At 40.5% G+C, this 23,124-nt stretch overlaps 1 protein-coding gene across 1 annotated transcript in view; it reads left to right on the plus strand.

Moving 5' to 3' along the window:
* IPO5 (importin 5) overlaps positions 1 to 19,532 on the plus strand; it is a 39,308-nt gene extending 19,776 nt beyond the window's left edge. The window contains exons 11-26 of the mRNA XM_043891710.1: positions 3,589 to 3,713; positions 3,807 to 3,896; positions 3,978 to 4,151; positions 5,920 to 6,138; positions 7,643 to 7,726; positions 9,127 to 9,259; positions 9,357 to 9,478; positions 11,016 to 11,112; positions 12,279 to 12,451; positions 13,369 to 13,480; positions 13,569 to 13,624; positions 14,662 to 14,784; positions 15,678 to 15,897; positions 16,477 to 16,705; positions 18,046 to 18,187; positions 18,764 to 19,532. Of these exons, the coding sequence (XP_043747645.1) occupies positions 3,589 to 3,713; positions 3,807 to 3,896; positions 3,978 to 4,151; positions 5,920 to 6,138; positions 7,643 to 7,726; positions 9,127 to 9,259; positions 9,357 to 9,478; positions 11,016 to 11,112; positions 12,279 to 12,451; positions 13,369 to 13,480; positions 13,569 to 13,624; positions 14,662 to 14,784; positions 15,678 to 15,897; positions 16,477 to 16,705; positions 18,046 to 18,187; positions 18,764 to 18,850 (2,186 nt within the window). The 3' untranslated portion in view covers positions 18,851 to 19,532. The remainder of the gene's footprint in view (positions 1 to 3,588; positions 3,714 to 3,806; positions 3,897 to 3,977; positions 4,152 to 5,919; positions 6,139 to 7,642; positions 7,727 to 9,126; positions 9,260 to 9,356; positions 9,479 to 11,015; positions 11,113 to 12,278; positions 12,452 to 13,368; positions 13,481 to 13,568; positions 13,625 to 14,661; positions 14,785 to 15,677; positions 15,898 to 16,476; positions 16,706 to 18,045; positions 18,188 to 18,763) is intronic.
* The last annotated feature ends 3,592 nt before the right edge of the window (positions 19,533 to 23,124 follow it).

A 23,124-nucleotide genomic window follows, 5' to 3' on the forward strand; every position in this document is an offset into this window, starting at 1 on the left:
TTATCCTAAAAGGGCACTGTCCAAAACCATTGTTTTTTTAGGATGATGGTGATTTTACATCTGGCTCTTGAACAATAGCTTCCCCTTTTATTACCCCTAAATTTTGAAGGATTTTTCCCCAAACAGAGACAGCATCACAGGCTGATCAACCTGTAAGAGCTAGTAGACAGAGTCTAGCTTTTCCATTTTAAGATGAAGAACGTAAAGGCCAGAGATGTGAAAGTTTGCACAAGGTCACCCTTTGTCATGTTGCACACTGCTTAGTGCCAGTCTTCAAATATATTGTGGACCTGCTTATTTGCAGTTAAAGAATTTGATTGTAAGTTTCTGCTACAATATTAGCTGGCTACAGAAGGCTTCACATGTATTACAGTGAACTCGCATGTATTCACAGTAAGGCAGTGAACTCTTAGTAAGGATTTGCTGTTGTTAAATGTGTAGCTTGGAGCAAGTCTGGACCTTTGGTTTTCTTGTTTGTGGGGAAAAAAAAATAGGGTCTTCCCATGGAATTAGGATCCAAAAGTGTATTTAGTGTTAATACTACATGTGAGAAGGAAATGGCAACCCACTCTGGTATTCTTGCCTGGAAAATCCCATGGACAGAGGAGTCTGGTGGGCTGCAGTCCCCGGGGTCACCAAGAGGCGAGCATGACTGAGCAACTACCGCTTCACTACATGTGAAAAGAGTGTTAAAAATGACAAACAATACTTTTTCTCTAGCAACTTAACATCTCAGTTCAGTTCAGTCACTCAGTCATGTCCGATTCTTTGCAACCCCATGAACTGCAGCATGCCAGGCCTCCCTGTCCATCACCAACTCCCGAATTCACCCAAAGTCATGTCCGTTGAGTCGGTGATGCCATCCAACCATCCTCATCCTCTGTCGTTCCCTTCTCCTCCAGACCTCAGTCTTTTCCAGCATCAGGGTCTTTTCCAATGAGTCAGCTCTTCACATCAGGTGGCCAAAGTATTAGAGTTTCAGCTTCAACATCAGTCCTTCCAATGAAAACCCAGGACTGATTTCCTTTAGGATGGACTGGTTGAATCTCCTTGCAGTCCAAGGGACTCTCAAGAGTCTCCTCCAACACCACAGTTCAACAGCATCAACTTAACATCTACCCCACTGTAGTTTAATTTTTTTTGTTTGTTTATTTTCTTTTTGGCTGTGCTGGGTCTTCACTCCTGTGTGGACCTCTCTCTGGTTTCAGAGAGAGGGATCTGCTCTCTAGTTGTGGAGCACGGACTCGAAGATGCTTGGGATTAACAGTTGTGGCTCCCAGGCTCCGGGACACAGGCTGAATACTTGTGGCGCGGGCTTAGTTGCTCTGCGACATGTGGTATCTTCCCGGATCAGGGATCGAACCCTTGTCTCCCCATTGGCAGACGGAGCCACTGAGCCACCAGGGAAGCCCTTGTTTTTTTCTTGCAATGATAAACAGCAATTTTTTTAAATCTTAAAATTCAAAGCAGGAAGACCATTTTCACATCCCAGTACCATCCCATCACATTTGCCAAATATACTTCCAGGAACTCTGCCCATTGAGAATATATGAGACATACTTTTTTTTTTTTTTCCTGAGACATACTTTTTTAAATGTCCAAACCAAATATAGACGTCTTTCTATTTCAATATTTGTTGCATTAAAGTTTTTTCCTTTACTATTTATTTTTGTTTGAGTTACAATTGATATAACAATATATAGGTTTCAGATTTATAGCATGGTGATTCCAGTATTTGTATACATTGCAAAATGACCACCACAGTGTAAGTCTAGATTAGTATCTGATATTGGTTTCTTAAGATTCTTATTCCTCAGTTGAGAAATTCTGGCTTAATAGTATAGTGATAACTGAATCACATTTAAAGCGTGTATATAATAATGTTATCATAAATAATAAAGTTTTAATGTTTTGCAAATCATTTAGCAACTTTTCAGAAAAATTAGTTACAACAGACATCTTTACATGAGTTTTGGGCTCCCCAAAGGGAAGAATTAAGTCTGATCTCTAATTTAGGATTTTCTTTGACAACTTAGTTAGCTCTTACCCCAGCAGTTCTCAAACTTTATAATCTCAGGACCCATTTACGAGTGAGGATCTCCAAGTGCTTTTGATTTTTGTTTTTTTAATATGAACATTTGCTCCCCTTTATAATAATGGTGAGAGCATTTTTTTCATTGAATATAGTTAATTTACAATGTGTTAGTTCCAAGTGTACAGCAAAGTGAATCAGTTATACATATCTATCTATCTATAGATCTGTATCTCTACTTTAAGATTCTTTTCCTGTATAGGTCATTATAGAGTCGAGTTGAGTTCCCTGTGGTATAGAGTAGGTCCTTATAACTATTTTATGTATAAGTGTTAGTCGCTCAGTCGTGCCCGACTCTTTGCGACCCCATGGACTGCAGCCCACGAGGCTCCTCTGTTCATGAGATTTTCCAGGCAAGGATACTGGAGTGGGTTGCCACTTCCTTCCCCAGGATTTTATGTATAGTGGTGTGTATATGTCAAGCCCCCCGTCTCCCAATTTATCCTTCCGCCTCCCCCTGGTAACCATAGGTTTGTTTTCTACAACTGTGACCCAGAGTGCTTTTGTAAAACTGTGACATGTTAACAGAAATGACATCTTTCATGAAAAATGACTCTCTTTTCCAAGACAAACAGGAAAATATTAGAATGTCTTTTTTTGGCGGGGGGCGGGGGGGCATTTTTGTAAATATCTTAGGTAAAACTGAATTCTTATGTCTGCCTCTGGATTGATTTTCTTGATATTTCACATATACTGTAATCCTGAGAATACTCTCTGTACTCTCAAAATGAGAGTGAAAGAACAATGTTATTAGGAGAATGATTTTGACCTTGGGAACCCCAGGGCTGAGTCTCAGGAAATCCCAGGTTCTTGAACCCCGCTTGGAGAACCGTCGCTGTACAGGTTTCTATATTGAGGGGTATCTTCCTTTGTTCCACACGGAAGTTAAAGCAGCCTTAAAGTGAACGATGATATAGTAAAAACAAATATTTAGAAATGAGAGTCAAGGAAATTATGTAGAATACGATATGAAGTCCAGTAAAATAAACATTGGTTTTAGTTATATTCCCTTAACCTAAAAGCAAATAGCCATTATTAATGTTAGAATACAGGTAAGGTTCATTCATACTCATTTACCATATTATTAAATAAAAATTTTTCGAAAGCAGCATCTTTTCTCCTTGGCTTTATTTCTTTTTAGAGAAATATGACTGGAGATCATTACATCTCTGTTCAACGAAGGGCAGTATGTGACACAGAAAATCCATATAGTCATTTCCCATAGTCAATCTGAGGGGGAATGTGTCTTATTTTTAGGTGGTTGGTATAAATACTGACAAGCTGTTTGCCACCACGTTGCCTTTTTAACTTTCGGAGTAGACATGCTTGTGTGACGTAACCGCTGTGACAATGAAGTAATGCAGTCAGGCACTTTTTCTGTTTTCCTACTTAATAGCCATGTATAACCGTATTTTGTTACTGTCATACTCCTGATGACCGGAAGGCCCTGTCGGGAGTGCCTAATCGCTCTTCCCCCCCATGTAACTGTTCTGCAGCTGACTGGAAGTACCGGCATGCAGGGCTTATGGCCTTGTCCGCCATTGGGGAAGGATGCCACCAGCAGATGGAGGGGATTCTCAATGAGATAGTAAATTTTGTTCTGCTTTTTCTTCAGGATCCTGTAAGTACCAGTAAATGTTCGATTTGTTAATATATTGCCATGGTTTTGCAGGGGACCCTGTTGCCTTTACTAACACACGGGCTCCTCTTCCAGCATCCCAGGGTAAGGTATGCGGCCTGTAATGCTGTGGGACAGATGGCTACCGACTTTGCACCTGGCTTCCAGAAGAAATTCCATGAGAAGGTAAGTAATGAGTCTGCAGACACTGAAAAACTCCGAGAAGAGGGGTGGCGTTTGAAAAGCCTGTGTGATTTCATTTCACAGGTGATTGCAGCACTGCTGCAGACCATGGAAGACCAGGGCAATCAGCGTGTCCAGGCTCACGCCGCCGCCGCTCTCATCAACTTCACAGAGGACTGTCCCAAGTCACTGCTTATTCCGTACTTAGACAGTTTGGTGAAGCATCTGCATTCCATCATGGTCCTTAAACTTCAAGAGGTAAGTTTTACGGTCTTTTAAGCTCTCTGTTTGGCTGGTAATAGGGGAAATCGGAGGGAAAGGTGATTCTGAAAGAGACTTCTCAGGAAATGTTAGCAGTTTCTGCCACTTTGAATTTAAAAAGATGAAAGAGAAGGAAGCAAAAAGTGCTGACCACTCTCTTAACCTGAATGACAGACATAGAGAAGATGTGAAAAAAGGATATCCTTAACATGTTGAATTCTTAAAATAAGGCCTGGCCATCCAAATAGAAGATGGTTTATAGTTTACAGCTTAAGTAAGAGGCAACCTAAAAACAAGTGAATAATGTCAGTGCAGCAGCATGAGAAAGACAGGATGCAGGTAAGACAGGCAAAAACAAAACAAAACAAAAAAAGGCAAAAACAGAAACCTGGTTTGTTATCAAGTAGAATGACATGAAATTTCTGCTATAAGATAAAAAGGACACACAAAATAAAAGCCTTTTAACTCGAATATTCAGCAAACATAAAGTTACTGTCAAATTGCTATAAAAATTTTTATAAACACTCAGTGTCTGTCCTTTGGCTCATGATGAACTGGTAACAGTTGGTAAACCACACTTCACCTACCCTGGTCTAAAGGAGAGCAGAGAGGAAGACAGGAAAGTACAAGGTCCTGGAAGGCAGAGAAGGGCTTTGAGGCAGAGGATGGGCACTCGGTGTACTGTGATAGCAAACTAAGAGCATGATACAGGAACATGAGTGTACGTGAGGACGGGGAGGTGGTCGAGTTGAGGGCAGATCAGTGAGGTTAAATCAGGAATAGATGCATCAGATAGGACCTGAGAGTAGATGAGGGTAAAGGGCTGAAGTGTGAAGGGTGGCTGTGTGTAACCCAGCTCCCCCACGGGACCCCCGTGTGAGGTGCAGACTGAAGGAAGGGGCTGCTGAGATGGCCTGGGGGAAGAGGGTCGTGTGTGTGAGAAGAGCTTTGAGGAGAGAGAGTAGCCAAGGGAGAAGGACGTTCCCGTGGGATCACAGGCCGGTCATGACGTTAACCGCAGAGTAGATGTGAGCTGCCAAAGGAAGGAGTGAGCTCCCCTCTCAGAGTGGTGTGGGGACTCTAGGTACCAAGTAGAACTAGAGCTCTGCCAAGAGTGGCTGTGGTTGATGAGGGGGTGAAGGGTCTGGAGCGGCTGCTGGCTCAAGTATCTCTATCAACCCACAAGGAATTACAGAATAACATTGCCAGGTGCTGACATGGCCTGACCGCAGGTACCCAGGAAGGATTTTCCTCAGCAGGTCAGAGAACACTGGATCACTGGTGCAGGGGGAAGGCTGGTCTCACCTGTTGCACCAGGATGGGGAAGGAGGCACCTCTCAGGGGTGTCCTCAGTGGTATTTTTCTGGAGAGAAATAGAAAATAAAGGAATGGGCCATAAAGGGAACTCTCTCCACGACCTAGTCGGACAGCACAAGATACGAAATTAAGTAGTGAAAATAAATGAGGAACAATGAGTAAAATTAAGCTTGCTGGATACAAAAATTTAAGGGAGTTCACATTTATGCTCAAGAATTAGCAGTGCTTTGAGATAAAGTGGACACAAGTGAGGAGCACTTGCTGCCAGGAGAGAACACCTCACACAGATAGTTCAGCGGGGCTCTTTAGTTTGTGCCGAGACCTAGTCACTCTGGCTGCCGGAGGCTGGGCTCAGCTTGCAGTCTCAGAGCAGCCCTCGGGAACTGGCTGGGAGTATTTGCCCCATCTTCTCCTCTGTGGGGCTTATGTTCTGTTGTCTTCCTTCCAGTTGATCCAGAAAGGCACCAAGTTAGTTTTGGAACAAGTTGTGACGTCTATCGCATCAGTTGCAGATACTGCAGAAGAAAAATTTGTCCCCTACTATGACTTATTCATGCCATCACTGAAGCACATTGTCGAGAACGCAGTTCAGAAGGAACTCAGACTTCTCAGAGGAAAAACTATTGAGTGCATCAGCCTCATTGGTCTGGCTGTTGGGAAGGAGAAGGTAAGTGACTTGTCAACAGTGTGTTGGGTTTGTTGTGTGTCATCTGGCTTCTGGGGCATCGAGGGTACCAGAAGGTCTTTTCTTTCTGATAAAAGGTTTTCTGAAGACTTAGTGTTTTCCGTCATCTTATTCTTGTATTACTTTAATTTTATATATAAATTGTTGCCTTCATATTTTCATTGCTAATAAGGTTTCTTCTTAACTGAGTTATGCTTTTGAAACCTTCCCTTACATGTACGGTCTTATCTCTGGAGGCTTGTGGAATTCCAGGCCCATATGTTCAGTTTCACCCATATTTAAATATGTGCTCGGGGGACCCAAGTCCAGTGATTGAGACTCCGCCTTCCAATGCAGGGGTTGTAGGTTCCATCTCTGGTCAGGAAACTTAAGACCCACATGGCTCAGGGTGCGGCTGAAAATTAAAAAAAAAAAACACACACACACAAAAAATGTGCTTGGGAACATCCCAGTTGCATTCCTATTAATCCCAAAAGCATTGAGTGTCCCAAGAGAAATACGCAGTTAGTTCTTCAGAAAATAATTATAAACTAAATATGCATTTAGATCTTCAGAAAAGAATTTTTTTATTTATTTATTTTATTTTATTTATTTTTTTTTTTTTTAGATCTTCAGAAAAGAATTTAAAAGGACCATTGGCCAATGTATTTTTCTTCCTAGCCAGCATCTCAGCTGTCAAAGCTAACCCTAAAGAAGTTTCTGTTATCAGCCCCTCCCATTCCAATTCTCAGAGCTTTCAACATAGAACCTTTCTCTCTGGTCTCCTCCACAACTAGCATTTTTATCTTACAATTTTCTGGGAGACACTGAGAACCTAGTCAGTAAAACATTTTTATGTTCCATACTCTGTATTTTGGCTTTCAAACTATCTTTGTGAAACACTGCCTGTTTATACAGTGGAGATTGCCAAAACTAAACAGAGAAGTGAAAATCACAGTTTTTGCATGCTCAGTCACTCAGTCGTGTCCAACTTTGCAATCCCACAGACCATAACCCACCAGGCTCCTCTGTCAGTAGTAGGATTTGGATACTGGAGTGGGTTGCCATTTCCTCTTCCAGGGGATCTTCCCGACTCAGGGATTGAACCAGGGTCTCCTGCATTGCAGGTGGATTCTTTACCACTGAGCCGCTAGGGAGAAATCCAGAATTGCTTTTCTGAATTTGAGTTATCTTTTTACTGCTGGAAATGCATAAGCCAAGGACCAAAACTGGATGCCACCAGAACTATCTTTATACTGTAATTCATTTTTACTTTAACTGGAAAACATTTTTCTAGAAATTCTAGAGCACTAAATCCATTGCAATATATGTGAACACTTCTCTATATAGTACTTTTATCTGAGGGGTTAAAACTCATGTGGGAAATGTTAATAGATTTGGGGGGAAAGACTTATTATTATGTAAGAAACAAAATTAGGTAGCAGCAGTATCTCTGTGATGTGATACACATGAATAATATGTGTCTTCCCCAAACATTTCCTTCCAGTTCATGCAGGATGCCTCTGACGTGATGCAGCTGTTACTGAAGACGCAGACAGACTTCAGTGACATGGAAGATGATGACCCTCAGGTAAAGCAGCGCTCACGGTCCCCTCCATCCTGGTTGATAGGCCTGATAAATACTGAGAAGAGAAATTGAGCAGTAGGTTTCTTGAGATAATACCAACCCCTGGTTTCAGGGACATCCTTCACTGGCTTTCCACACCGTGCACACCGTGTGTGCATACACGTGTTTACTTTTGCACACCATGTTTTTTTTCTTCAGTCGATTTTCAAGCTGCTACTCTTGTGACTGAAGGTTTTTGGTGCTGTTCCATTATCCTAGGTGCTCACATCTCCTCATTTCCCTTGAGCAGTGTCATCCACAGTCATGGCATTGGTTTTCCTCCATAGCATTGTGACTTCAGTAGCTGAACGCAGGGTTTATTTATCCAGCCACTTCCAAGACATGTCCGTTTGGATGTCTCCTGGCCCGTTCAGTGCCACGTGACTTCCTTCCCCTTTCGAAAGCAAAAGAAATGTCGCAGCCAACAATTTTAGAATGTGTTGTGCTCTTTTCTCTGCCTAGGAATAAATATCCTTTAGCTTGGAAAGAGCCGTCCCCACTCAGCCTTTCTAACTCCTGCCCAGATTTCCTAGCTGGTACAAGTCTCAGTGGTGGGTGCTTAGGACCTTGTTGTAATAATGTTGTAAATGTCTATCCTATTCTTGGTGATATTCCCAGTGCCTGCTGAACAATGAGCATTCAATAAATAATTGTTGGATTAAATTTTAACTTTACACAGCCATGCTATAGTTGTTTTCCATACTTAAAAAAAATTTTTTTTTCAAACACTTTTTTTGGTTTTGTTTTTAAAATTAGGAGTAGGGGAGTGTGTTTGCACATGCAGCCGCATGAGATAAACAAGTATATAAATAGATACTGGCGGGTAAAAATCCCTTTGGGAGCAATAGAGATGAAGTAGAACCAGATTCTCTGTAGGTACTTAGCAGTGATTAAAGTCTTGGTAAATTGAGTAGTAAGAGAAGAGGTGTCTTAAATGTCGACGACCCCCTGCACAGAAAACTTAAACAGAGAGGAGAAAGCGATGATTAATACTGACTGAGTGGAGTGTTAGGCTGTAGGCAAAGTCAGGTAAAGTCCTGCCTTGGGGAAAATTAGCAGCCAGGGGTTGATAAGTCTAAGTGGATTTTTGTTACATGATTCATGTGCTGTTATGGACTGCTTCTTGAAAACAGGAAAAAATAGGACATAGCCCTGGTCTGTCCCTTGCCTCACCTGTTGTCTGTATCCTCATGTAGAAGTTCTCAGTGACTTTTTATTGTTTCTGAACATTTTAAGTGTGTGATCTTAGCGCACTTGTTGCTTAAAGGGCCAAAATAAAACATCATTTCTATGAGAAGGGGAAGGGGCTTTACACATTTTTGAAACATCAGTTTAAATTTAATTTTTAATTGTTTTCCCCCCAGATCTCTTACATGATCTCCGCATGGGCCAGGATGTGCAAAATCCTTGGAAAAGAATTTCAGCAGTACCTACCGGTGGTGATGGGGCCTTTAATGAAGACAGCTTCAATTAAGCCTGAAGTAGCCCTTCTAGATAGTAGGTATCTTCATGAGGAAGTGGCACTTGTAGGATTTCTCTTTGTTATCGTTTTTAACAAAGTTAAAATGAATTTGCTCTGCTTCTTTGTTAATAGCTCAAGACATGGAGAACATGAGCGATGATGATGGTTGGGAATTTGTGAACCTTGGAGATCAGCAGAGTTTTGGTATTAAAACTGCAGGGCTGGAAGAAAAGTCAACTGCTTGTCAGATGCTGGTAATTATGTTTACCGAACTTTATTTTACAACTTCTCATGAATACATGTGTGTGTGTGTAAATATATTTCATAGGAGTGCTTTTTATAGATACTGAAGAAGTTAGTTTGAAGAGCCAGGAATGTATTCTTTAAGAAATAAGATACAGAAACCTTTACACTCAACATTTCCACTTACGGATTTCAATCCTAAAGAAATCATGTGGATGAAACCTTTCATTACCAGTGCTGTTTTTAATAACAAGAACAAAGTGAATAGCCCAAATACCTGTTGTTAGCAAGACGATCAGGAAGCACTGTGCCTTGGAGTGTTACAAAGCTAACCGAGGGAAGGGTTTCTGTGCGTTTTGTGCTCAGTGTGTGACCAGAGGCTGAGGAGTGGTTTTCAATGAACAAAAATGTGCTCACAGTATTAAAAATAAAATAGATATGAGTTCATTGTATTAAAAAAGATGTGGTAGGAGAATCAGGATATTTACAGTGATTATCTTAACTGTATGAGCATGTGTTGTAGACAGGGAGGGGTAAGTTTTGTTTTGTTTTCAACTGGTTAAGAGATTATGGTAACACAACTTTGCGAGTCAACTAAACATCAGTAAAAAAATTTTTAAGAGATTATGATATAAATCTAGCAGTTCAGTAAGCCTAAATAAAAACTAATGGCTTCAGTTTTATTTTTCTGTTAACAAGGCATTGCTTTCTAATTCATTTAAGCATATCTTTGGAACTTACTCTTACCAGTGCCTGTGTGCTGACGTACTCTGTTGTGTTAGACTCTGTGACCGCATGGACTGTAGCCCACCAGGCTCCTCTGTCTGTGGGATTCTCCAGGCAGGAATACTGGAGTGGGTAGCCATTACCTCCTCCAGGGGATCTTCCCGACCCGGAGATTGAACTGCATCTTGTGCATCTCCTGTATTGCAAGCGTATTGTTTACCACTGAGCCATCATATTTGCCTATAATTTATAAATATTTTAGAATTTTTGTAGTATCTTTCAACTTGAGAAAAAATGTAAATGTAACAGCTTTTACATTTGCATAAACACAATTATCTTTTAATGTAGTAAAAGAGAAAAGAATTACTTACGATGGGTTTTTTTTGTTTGTTTGATTGTTGTAATGATTTTTTTAAAAATTCAAAACAGAAACTCATAGCTGCAGATTTACAGAAGTGATGTGCCGTGATTACATTTTCACGGTTTTGAAAATAACTTTTTATATTGCCTTAATTAAGTGGTATCTTTCGTTTGAAGTATTTTCAGAGTACTGAAGCTTTTGCCAAATTCTTCCCCACACTAAATAAGAATATGAAGCATTCCACCTTATGAATGACATTATATTTTACAGTTGTTTCATGGCTCTTTCCCATTTTACAGTTCCATGAGTGAGATGACTAATTTCGTTGTCCTGCATACAGCTTTAAAGTAGTTAGCTCTAGTTAAGGTAGAGCATTCTGTGGTCCATAGGTTTTGCAGTTTGTAATAAAAAACAAATGTATAACATGGATCTTGATTTCTCTTCCAATACTTTCGTTTCAGGTTTGTTATGCTAAGGAGTTAAAAGAAGGCTTTGTGGAGTATACTGAACAGGTTGTCAAACTCATGGTACCTCTACTGAAATTTTATTTCCACGATGATATCCTGTAATTTTTGAACAGAAAAGATTTCTAGATATACTTCAGTTGTGGATTGTTGAAGTATTAGACTTTGTGCTAGCTGAAGTAAATGGACATTACCAGTATTCTGTTTGCACTGATGGTGGTTTCAGATTCTTTGCTTGTGCCTTTGTTTCACTTGTGCCAAAAACCTGAAAAAGAAAATGTCAGCTATCCACTAGTTTGACAGTTCTCTGTGAAGCACTGAAGAGTTTTAAGGACTGGGATTTTATTAGCAAATATCTCTAACTTGTGTAATGCCACTTTCCCCAAATATCTTTTGGTGATGTTAAGAAAGTAAGATTCTTTTTAATAGGTTAGAGACCAACTTAACTTTCTAGCTCATTTCAAATGTGGATAACACCTCTGGGGAGAAATGTCTCTTAATGAATCTGCATGTAACAATTGTCCTCTTCAGTACAATGGTAGTTGTAATAAGTATAGGTATATTTTTATACCTTTTTGCACACATACACACTTTTAGATGGGTTAAAAAATGACAGCCCAGTGTCGTGAGAGCCACAGGCGCAGATCTGAGACCCCAGAGCCGCTCGGTGGTGGCTCCCCACACAGCATCCTACAGCAGCGTCCTGCACAGAAGGTGGCTTTTCCCCAGCAGACATCCCGTGACGCCTGAGGGCAGGGCAGAATCATTTCTGAGAGGAATTCTCAAGGCCTTGATATTAGGTAGGGTGAAACAACTCTGTGGAGACCAATTCAGGAAGAGATCCTTGGTAGTTTTCTTAGTAAATCATTAACTTCAGTTGCCTTTGTTAGAAACGCGTTACCTGAAGTTTGGGGATAGGTATATCCTGAGACACGCTGTGAGAATCCTGGCTGTTTGCTCACTTATTTTTGTGTTGAGGGGTTATATTTGAACCTTTATTCCTGTTGTGTTGTAGGTGATGGGAAAGACAGGAAGTATGTCTTGAGGCAGGGAGACTTGTGTTTTTATACACAGGTTATATTGAACACAAGTTCTTGGAGAGCACTCTTAGATAAACAGAAGTTGCCTAGCACTCCTGTTAATAACTCAGTGAGCACTTCAGCATGTAAGTGAGCAAAACAATAGAACAATCTTGAGGATAGTAATCACACTAAATGTTGTCTAAGGTTCATTTGAGTACGTTTTCCTTAACAATAAAACGCGTTCGAGTGGCAGCAGCAGAATCCATGCCTCTTCTCCTGGAGTGTGCGCGAGTTCGTGGTCCTGAGTACCTCACGCAGATGTGGCATTTTATGTGTGATGCGCTAATCAAGGCCATTGGCACAGAGCCAGATTCAGATGTCCTCTCAGAAATAATGCATTCTTTTGCAAAGGTAAATATTTTTCTCTTCAAAAATAATGTATAAGGTTGTGTGTCCATATATTTGTCTTGCTAAATAAATGGGATTTTTTTTATGCTGTAACATAATTTGCAACCAAAAATGTTTAATATTTTGATGTTATCACTCTTATCCTTACTTTTTTTCTCCTTACTTTTTAAGACTAGCTAGCTGCTCTTGTGTGCTAGTCTTGATTAGTTTCCATCATCATTTACCTAGTAATCCAACCACAGAAACTTGGGTGTCATCCAAGTCAAGTCTGGTCTCTGTCCCCTTCTCTCTCCCCTAAAGTCCTCTCTGTTTTTTTTTTTTTGCTGTATCTCTTCGTTTTGCTTTAGCCTCACTTGATCTGCTCCAGAAGCCATTCCTTCTTTCCCTCACAGTTCAGTCACCTTTCCTCAAGCATTAACTTGCTCTTGAGTCACTCCCCATTTTCCAAGGCTCACAGCTCCGGCACTTGCTTCACAATTGGGTTTAAAAACCCTTTGTCCCCATTTGCACTCCTCAAGTTCAGATTTGCTGTTACTTTTCCAAAGAATGCATGCTTCCATGCCTTCGCTTATCTCATTCCCTCCATTTATGACACAAGCTTAGCCTTCCTCTGGCACCAGAGTACACATGTGATAACTGAGCTTCTTAAGAGCTGGTTGGTCTTTTCCATCTTTGAATTTGCAATAACCCAGCATAATTCCTGGCACTTAAGACATGCTCAGAAGATGTTTAAAGGGAAAATATTTTTAAAATTCTCCTCTTTAAAATACTGATGTGGTAGCAAATATAATCCAAGTGTACCTACTGTTTAATCTCTGGGTAGGGGTTACGTTCATTTGTCTCATGCCTCCATCTGATTCTTAATGGAGTTTAACACTTAAATCTTACGAGTCGCTTTGTTTCCTCAAACTCATTTTTAGTGCATTGAAGTCATGGGAGATGGATGCCTTAATAATGAACACTTTGAAGAGTTGGGTGGTATACTGAAAGCTAAACTTGAAGAACATTTTAAAAACCAAGAACTGCGGCAAGGTAAGTTTTCCACGCTTTTATTTCTGGATATAATTCTTGACCATTTTTGGCGACCATTTAAAAAGACATTTATTTGGGTGTGTTTTAGTTAAAAGACAAGATGAAGATTATGATGAGCAGGTGGAAGAATCACTACAAGATGAGGTCAGTTACTTCGTTTAGAACTTAACTTATGTGACCATTTGCATTAATGCTTTAGTTTCTGATTCATCTGACTTCTAAAATGTACTTCTTAGTAATCGTCAGCAGAAGAATTTGATGTGTGTTTCATTTATTAATTTAGAGATTAAGTGGTTTGAAGTTAGCTGGTTTGTGTTTAGGGTGCTGTGTGTGTACTTTGTTGCAGTGACCTTACACATAAAAGCACTTTGGAGTTCCCTCGTATCTCCTTCTACACCTCTCACAACACTCATCTGTGCCCACGGGTGCTTTCACCGTTTTGAAGATGAGTGAACTCAAACTCAGATGTTAAGTGATTGCCTAGAGCCACACTGTTGACACTGTCGTGCTTAAGGCCAGGTCTTTCTGTAACACCAGCTCTCTTTCCACTGGAGCACAGAATTGTGCAAATTTCCCTATAAACAATAGGCCTATGGTTGACATAATCACGTTGTTACTCAAAACTTCCATCAGACCTCTTGATGCCATCAGCATATGTCAGCTCTGTATGTAGGGTCTGCCGTGTGTGGCATGTGGCCATCTGATGGACCCGTGCTGGCTCGTGGGGGTCATCCCTGTCCTCAGCAGGTGCTCACCCTGACATATACATGGTTCCCAGGGATGAGGTGTTGTAAGTAACTGACCCCACATCTCCCCACCATCCTGCTCCAAAACTAGAGATGTCCTAGAAAACAAACAAAAAATAGTAAAGCAAAATCACTCATTTCAGAACTTTGAAATTTGGGATAGTCTTTCAGCCATCTATTTTAAGTACATTCCATGGAAAGTGTTTGCAGTCAGTTCAGTATTTGCCATGCTCCTTCTGTCTTCATTGCCAGACAAGACATCACTGGAGTAACCTCAGTCTCTGGATTCTGGCTATGCTCTTAAGAAAGTGACAGGAAATTTAATTTTCTATGTTCCTTAGATTTTTTTATAATAAATGTTAAGAATAGTGAGGACACTTTTGAAATACATATGTACTTTTTTTTAACACATAGTATGCCCACTTGGTTTTTTAGGATGATAATGATGTTTATATTCTGACCAAAGTGTCAGACATTTTACACTCAATCTTCAGTAGCTACAAGGAAAAAGTGTTGCCATGGTTTGAACAGCTGCTTCCGTTAATTGTCAACCTAATTGTGAGTATTACCTCTTTTTGACAATTATTTTAAATAGTTGACCTGAACATCTATTACAGCATTTGAAAATTTAACACTTTCAGGTTAAAATGGATCCTAGAAATCATAGAGTTTTCACCGTACCTCTTTAATTTACTGAGTTGATTGCATTGCCTTGGATATTTTCTCAGTGTATGCTTGGAAGTTTACTAATTGGGTTTTCTGTAATCCTATTAATTTATAATACAGTCTAAAAATATACAACTGACTTTTTATTATTTTAGATTATCTATACCCTGCTAAATTAATAAATGGAAACAAAATAGTTACAGGTTATTGTTTTAAAGTAGATGCTAGAAAATTCAGTTTTGATCTTTATTATGTACCACCAGCAATCATAGGTTCTGGATGATAGCATTACATATTCAATTTTTTAAAATGTATTATAAATTAAAAGCAGTCATCGGGTATTTATCCCCTTTTGGCTTTCAATTTTGTGTTTTGTGATACTTAGCAGTGCAGTATGTCTTTAAAAATGATTCAGGCACGTGACACCCTGTTGAATCAGTACTGGATTCCGGCACGTGACACCCTGTTGAGTCAGCACTGTGAAGTTTTGTGGCTTTTGCTATTACTGCGCTTTTTAAATAGAGCATTGCTGTTATCTTTGCTGTAAAGTGAAGGTGCCTACATGCCTGCTGCTGTCACTCCTCCTCATCCTTGGTAATTTCAGGTGGTGGGACATCTGTAGAGTAGGTTGAGGGTTATTATTCACAAGAACTGATTGCTGTGGTGTTTGTTTTTCATTACCTGTATCAGGAATATCCCTGTGAGATGACAGCCAGTAGTAAATATTTGTTTCTTTACAGTCTTCACTCCAGTATCCAAAGCTTAAAAGAGTATCTCTTTTGTAGTGTCCACATAGACCGTGGCCAGACAGACAGTGGGGACTGTGCATCTTTGATGATGTCATAGAACACTGTAGTCCAGCCTCATTTAAATATGCAGAATATTTCTTAAGGCCAATGCTCCAATACGTATGTGACAGCAGCCCAGAAGTCAGGCAAGCAGCTGCGTATGGCCTGGGAGTCATGGCACAGTATGGTGGCGATAACTACCGTCCTTTCTGCACAGGTACTTCTGTTTATCTGGTTATGCGCATTTCGCCCCAGACATCCCTGTTAGCCCTACCTTGCTTTCTGCCCCCACCCTGAAAGTAGTATACACTGCTTCCTTCTTGTATCCTTTTGCAAACACCTTATTACAGCACGTAGACATTTACCATCCTCACTCGTGTAGAGATGGGAATGAAGTCTGAGTGGGACCAGCGCCTCTTTGCCCCGGTCCCAGGGTACAGTTCATCTGGAGCTTGGAGGATGTGCTTTTAAGGCATGCCTGGGTCCCTGTGAGTTCAGCACAGGAATAGAGCTGGGCAGCTTTTAAAAGCTGTAGTACGTGGAGGTGATCAGGAGTGCAAGTCTGGAGGCTGCTAACCTCTTAGGGCCTATAAATTAACGTAGTGCGGCTGGTCCTAAGCACACCGGGCAATCTCCCTCTCCCCCGTCATGGTTCTGAAGTCATGAAAACAAAATGCTCCTTACACTTGGACATTTTCTCACTGTAATTTGTAGCTGGACCAAAAATAACACATATTTTTGATCATTTGCATGAAAATGAGCCTTGAACTGACTTTTTTCCAAATGCTTATTTTAGAAGCACTTCCACTGCTGGTAAGAGTTATTCAGTCTGCTGATGCCAAGACCAAAGAAAACATCAATGCTACTGAGAACTGCATCTCAGCGGTGGGGAAAATGATGAAGTTCAAGCCTGACTGTGTGAACGTTGAAGAAGTCCTCCCACACTGGCTATCTTGGCTTCCACTGCATGAGGATAAAGAAGAAGCCGTTCAGACTTTCAATTATCTTTGCGACCTGATTGAGAGGTAGGCAGCGGGACAGGTCGACCTCATTTCCTTCCCCTTCACGTAACTTGGCACTTCCTGTGCACGCCTTTCAGGCGTTCAGGTTCTAATAATGCTGTCTTTGTAAATCAAGTTAAGAAACCTTATCACAGTTAGGAGTGCCTTATAATCACATCTAATTTTGAGTTACTTGTGGGATTCAGTTCAACAGATGAGGCATTATAGAATAAGATGTTCAAAGAAGGTTCTGTTCTGTCTCCCACCCCACTCATTCGTTCTTTTATCCATTCAGTCATTAGCTTTACTGAGGCATCATTGGCATATCATTTATTAATAGAATGAGATGAAAGAACATGGGTTAGTACTGTTATTTGACCCTCTGAAATACTAGTGTTTCTCTTTGAATTAAAAAATCAGTGGTCTAAGGGAATTATACCAGATGGGCACTCAGGGTCTGGCCTTTGACCTCTGGCGTTGTTAGTGTCATTTTGTGTCTATGAGTATTGCTAAGAATTAGAACAACCAGGAGGTTACAAACACTATCACATCAAAGTTGTGTCCATTGGTGGTCTGGGCTCTGTCACTATTAACTGCTGCTTTTAGTTCATAAATAAATCCAGGGGCTACAACCACTCATTTCATGAAGTTTGTAGAAATGGGCCAGTGGCTGTATTCCTTCACGCCTAAGTTCTCATTGGTCATACAAATACTGGAAGTCTTTGACTGAGGACATCGTTAAGGAATGCTTCAGAGCCATTGTGGAGATGCGTTAACCTGCTCTTGCATCTGAAGTGACCCGTTCTCCATCATGCTATTAATCTTCTCCCTTAGAAATGACTGCTCTGGAATTTTCCTGATGAAAAAGATGAAACTAGTCAGATTCACTGTTAGGTTTCTTTCCGTTAAACTTGACTGGAACTTATTTCCCAGTTTACTTTTGAAATGCCCGTACATCTTTTTGAACTTCAGATTTATTTTAGAAACCATTCTGTAGTACCTAAATAAAATTTATATTAAGGAACTATTCTTATATGTATGGTTTACATGGGAAGAAACTGCAAAGCTAATCAGGTTTCCTCCTACTGGATTTAAAAGGCAGTTGATTTTAGTGCGTAACCATTGTATAAGTGAAAGTGAAGTCGCTTAGTCGTGTCCGACTCTTTGCGACCTCATGGACTGTAGCCTACCAGGCTCCTCCGTCCATGGGATTTTCCAGGCAAGAGTACTGGAGTGGGTTGCCATTAAGGAAGGACCTAATAACAGAATTTGGTACTGGGGGAAGGGTATGGGAAAGTATATGAGTGCTTGAGTGATTTTCTGTTACAATTCTCATTTATAATGGTTTTCTTCTCTTGTTTCAGTAATCACCCAATTGTTCTTGGCCCAAACAATACCAATCTGCCCAAAATATTCAGTATAATCGCAGAAGGAGAAATGCATGAGGCAATTAAACATGACGATCCTTGTGCCAAACGTCTGGCTAATGTAGTTCGCCAAGTACAGGTAAGCTGATTTGGTTAAATTGGGAAAGAAGAACTAAAATGGTTTTGGGGTTTTATTGTTTAGTTGTGTTTTTCTGTATTTTTTCTGTTAGAGGAAGAGAATAGAAATTCAACGAGCTAAGGAAATTTCACTTTTATATTATCTTGTTATCAAGCCTCAAATGGATTATTACCTATTAAAACTGGAACCTTTGTCTTAAATTTGAGATTAGCATATACTCATTATGTTGTTGTTTTTCTGTATATATGTGAAAACAGAAAGGCGAGATGTTAGTTGTAGTAACTGTCAGCTACCAATGTTTTATAATCGACTTTTCCTCCCTAAGTGGATGTGTGTAGATAACTTGAACAGGTCATCAAAAGTGTAGCTTTATCAATGTAAAAATGAGAAAGCTTACTGTAAGTGAAACAAACTTCATAGAAATGAAAAGATGTCTTGCTTCTACAATGATGTTCATCAAGCTAATCTACTGGAAAAAAAGTATATTGCCATTACAGTCTGCCTAATGATGGTTATGAGAGTACTGCCCAGTGACCGTTTCGCCAAATCTAAACATGTGACGTTGTTCTTTCCTAGACTTCTGGAGGACTGTGGGCTGAGTGCATAGCGCAGCTTAGTCCCGAGCAGCAGGCAGCCATACAAGAGCTCCTGAACTCTGCCTGAAGGGCCTTATACCACCACCAGAAAACTAACTCCAAATAAACGTTTACCCTTTTGTTTAGGTTTCTTTGTTTTGTTTTTGAGCAAAAGAGAACGGTAGAGTTGTGTGTAGGCCATTCTTCTGCAGCCACAACAGCAGAACGAGAAGCCCTGGGTTTCAGGATGGTGTGTAAGTGGATTCTCCCCCCACTCCTGAGGAAGTCCCGTGAGCCCTGCAGTAACACTGAAGAGTATTTTTCTATTGGTGTAACCCACCCATGTGAAGGTGAAAGGGAAATAAAATTAATTTTCCTTACTAGATACAAGGAAACTTAAGACAAAACAGCTTTAATTAAGATCCGTTCCTCAGCATAGATGTGTGTTAAAACAAGTTGCTATACACCTAATGTTCATTCTGTTAATTGGAGTGTGAGTCTTTTTGTGGGGTAGAAAGAAGCCTTCTACCCAGCAAGCTCGTAGATCCAAACATTGAAGAAAAGCTGAAGACAAAAACAACAAGCATGAAAATGTTACTTTACGTCACTTTCGATCCTTTTCCCCAAAAGGCTTATGCAGTGACTCAGTTTGGAAAGCTTTTTGGCTTCCAGCCCTTGAATGTGAAGTGTCGTTGGCATGTCTGGCAGTAGTCTCATTCACTCCTCAATAAACAACGTTGAAATACGAAAGAAGTTTGTGTAAAACTTCAGTACTGTCTGGCTTTGATTCATTTAATGTTTTTAATATAAGAGTAATATTTTTTAAACTGATAACGATGGCTCTGAATTTTGTTTCCCCCTGATATTTTCCTCATGCAATTTAAAGTTAAAAGCATCTAGTTTTTACCATCTTCCACTTTAATTTAAGCTAAGTTATGATACACCTACTCCATTCACAATTGATGTGCAAACTTCAGTCGTTTTAAAAGCTAGCATTGTTCTTGTTAGAAAAAAAGAATTTGGCTTAGTATTTTTATTGCAAATTGTAATTGCTATGGAGCCACACACAACTTTTAAACTTATAATTTTATGATAAGTATTATGGCTAAAATTATTTACTGATAAATTCAGTAAAATGTGTGAATGTTTTTTTCTTTATGTATTAACCTCATAGCAGTAAATGACTTGCTGTTGTTTCTTTAAGGAATTTTTCTAAGAGGTCTTACTAGATTTCTGTTGAAACTTGAGTGTTAACAATTTTATAGTTTGTACTGAATTTAACCGTGATACAAAAATGAATTTTATGCCTAGATCAGAAATTAAAATTAAAGGTTTTTTTCTTTAAATGATTTGCATTACTTTATTAAAAGTAAATCTGAAATGAAATAGAAAGTAGAATAAATTATATAAAGATGGTTTGGTTGGGAGCAAATACCCTTCACATGTATTTTGTTTCCAGCCCAGAAGCTCTGGTATCTGGCAGGACAAACACCATGTTGAATGACTTCTCAAGAAGATCATTGTTTTCGGTGGTACCTGTTTGGCTCTCTCAATATGGTGGGAGGGGATATTTGAAGCTCCCTAATAGCCTGTGTTCCTGTTGGAGTAAAATGTGGTAGGACAATCCATCAGTCCTTTCTTAAACAGAATGCTGTTTAGAAAGCTCGTTTGTGTACTGATGGCAATCAACTGGAGCAATTTAGATTTCCCTTTTTTTTTTAACTTATTACTATACTTAAAACATGTTTAAAATGTGGTGTGTGCTCACCTCAGTTGAGATGGAATATGGTCGGAAGATGGGTACGTTTTTTGGAGAGTTTAGTGTTTGTGGGGGGCTGTGCTGAGCACTTACTTAAATGTTTTTGGAAAAAGTCAGAAGACATACCCATCACAGGGGTCTAAGGTCCCTGAAAGAAGTAGGTGGGTGCAAATCAGTCAACTGCAGGTTGACTACATCCTTCTGCATAGAAATAGAATAAATAATCAGAGTTGAACCAAATTAATCAGAGAAGGTTGGTTTTAAAGACAGTGTGACATGATCCTGAAATCCAGGGCTTGTAACTAATTGTGACACACAACTCTTTGAAATTATCTGGGGAAACCTTTTTAACACCTCATTTTGTCTCTACAAGATGAAAATTCATGTTTTTTCCCTTTTGTACAAAGTTTAGTGGCCTTGCATGACAGCCAATAATGATATATTTATGAATCTGAGCTATTTCTAGAGGAAAAAAATGTGTGTGGCCCTTACATTTTCTGGGTCTTTTGTAACACACAGGGTTAAGCTACGTGCACAAGTGTCAGAAATTTTTAGCGTAACTCATTTGGAATATTTTCTTAATGCTGTAAATCTGAAGAAAAGCAAAATTGTCTTAAAGCTCATTTGATGTTTCCATAATGAGAGTCAACTTTAGCGTATCTCTGTAGCTGTCGTTTGACTAACAAAACCATCAGTAAATACATAAGGAAATAAACATCCATGATGCACCTGGTCTCCTGATAAGTAGGGGCAGTGCATACTTGCAGTGCCTTGAGCGTTGTATCCTCGTGATCTCATGTTGAATGACGGCCTGTTTGGAGTTAGAAGCAATTTGGAGGGCTAGAGAGCTAAGCTAAACGGTTCGCTTAGTAATTAGTGCAGCTTCGTTCTGCCTACAAGTATTGCATCAAACCATCTGGCTCTCAGCTTGCTCTGTAGAAATCACTTTGTTCCTCCTAACCCCCTGCCTCAAAGGAGTCACAGCCAAAATCTTCTTTCATTTCCTCAGCCCTGAAGGTATGAAGCTTTAGAAGGAAGTGAATTACCTGCAAGGAGTGGGATTGGATTTTTACTTCCAACACTTGAACTTCTGACCAGGTGGGGTGCTGGTGGGCAGTTAACTGTTAGAACCATCCTGGCCTGACTGACTCCACCCTCCCCCCCTGTTTTTTCCTCACACAATCTGTAATCCTAACAGCCATTTGCTGAACAATATTTGGTCATGTTTTTTCTGTGTATGTTGTGTGTTTGAGTGGATGAATACAAACTCTTTGAATATAAACTGTAGCTCAGTTACTCATTTCTAAGAAATCCCAAAGCAGTGTGATCTTAGTTTTTGTGTAAAACACCACAAAAATTGGTTTTTGTGTTTTTTTTTTTTAAATTCCAGTTAGAGTAGCAGAATATAGTTTTGAAATGTTTAGACAGTACTTAATGGGTGTGCCAGTAGACTACAGAAACAAGATGGGCCGTCATGCCTGACAGCTGATTAAAACCTTTGCTTGGGTTCCAGAATCTCAGGGTACATGGTACATGTGCCGAGCCTCCAGACAGGCTAACTTCAGTACGTTAGTTGCCTTCTCTTTAAAATGGGAATAACATAGTACCCACCTTATAGAAAATTGAATAGAGTTTAGAATTCAGGCTTGGTATTAGCTATCATTATTTAAGTTGTCAGATTTTCAAAATCAAGTGTTTTTTTGCAAATTCCTGGAAGAGCCTCAGCGTTGAGAGGAAGTTGTGAAAAGGATCAACATCTTTGCAGAGTCAGCAGAGTGGTACCAGGAGTGTATCTGGCCGATGGAAATGCGATTTTACTTGCTCAGTACCAAGTGGCTGGTGTTTGAAGATGTGTGCACGTGCTGCAGCCCCTGAAGCCACCCATTACCTCATCTGCACTGCGACCTCAAGAAGGGTTTGTCCTCGACTAGGGAACACTTCCAGCCTTGGATGGTTCTGTCCACCAGACCAGCTAACCAGGGACTCCTGCCCTCAGAGTCACTCCCCCCCCCCCCGGAGGAGGAGGTCTTCATGGTGGCCATGCAGAGGTGGGCAGCCTGACTCCACCCTCACCAGTCTGGACCCTTGGCAAGCTCTTCAGCCTTTCTGTGCCTCAGTGCTCACTTGGAAGCTGTCCATCAACAGTACCTCCATCTGGGCATTCCAGCGAACTGCACCAGACACTGAAAGTCTGGCCTATCCTGGCCACTGAAAAGCCTTCCCTGAGGAGGCGGTCTCTCCAGGCCGGCTGCTGCCACAGGCTGTGTCGCAGACAGCCCACGTGGGAGCATTTGCAGCCAGCGTGTAGCGTGTGCTGTCTTGGAGGGTGAAGGAACCAGCAGCAAAAAAGGCTGCATCTCTCCAAGCCCTCTCCCCACACCCACCTCTGGTTCCTGCTAGGGACTGTATTGCTGCTAAGTCATTATTGGGTTGGCAGTGAAGTTCAGTTCTGTTCACTCATGTCCGACTCTGTCACCCCTTGGACTGCAGCACACCAGGGCTCCCCATCCATCACCAACTTCCGGAGCTTACTCAAACTCCTGTCCACTGAGTCAGTGATGCCATCCAACCATCTCATCCTCTGTTATCCCCTTCTCCTCCAG

This window comes from Cervus elaphus, chromosome 30 (assembly GCF_910594005.1).
Source record: "Cervus elaphus chromosome 30, mCerEla1.1, whole genome shotgun sequence".
Classification (NCBI taxonomy): domain Eukaryota; kingdom Metazoa; phylum Chordata; class Mammalia; order Artiodactyla; family Cervidae; genus Cervus; species Cervus elaphus.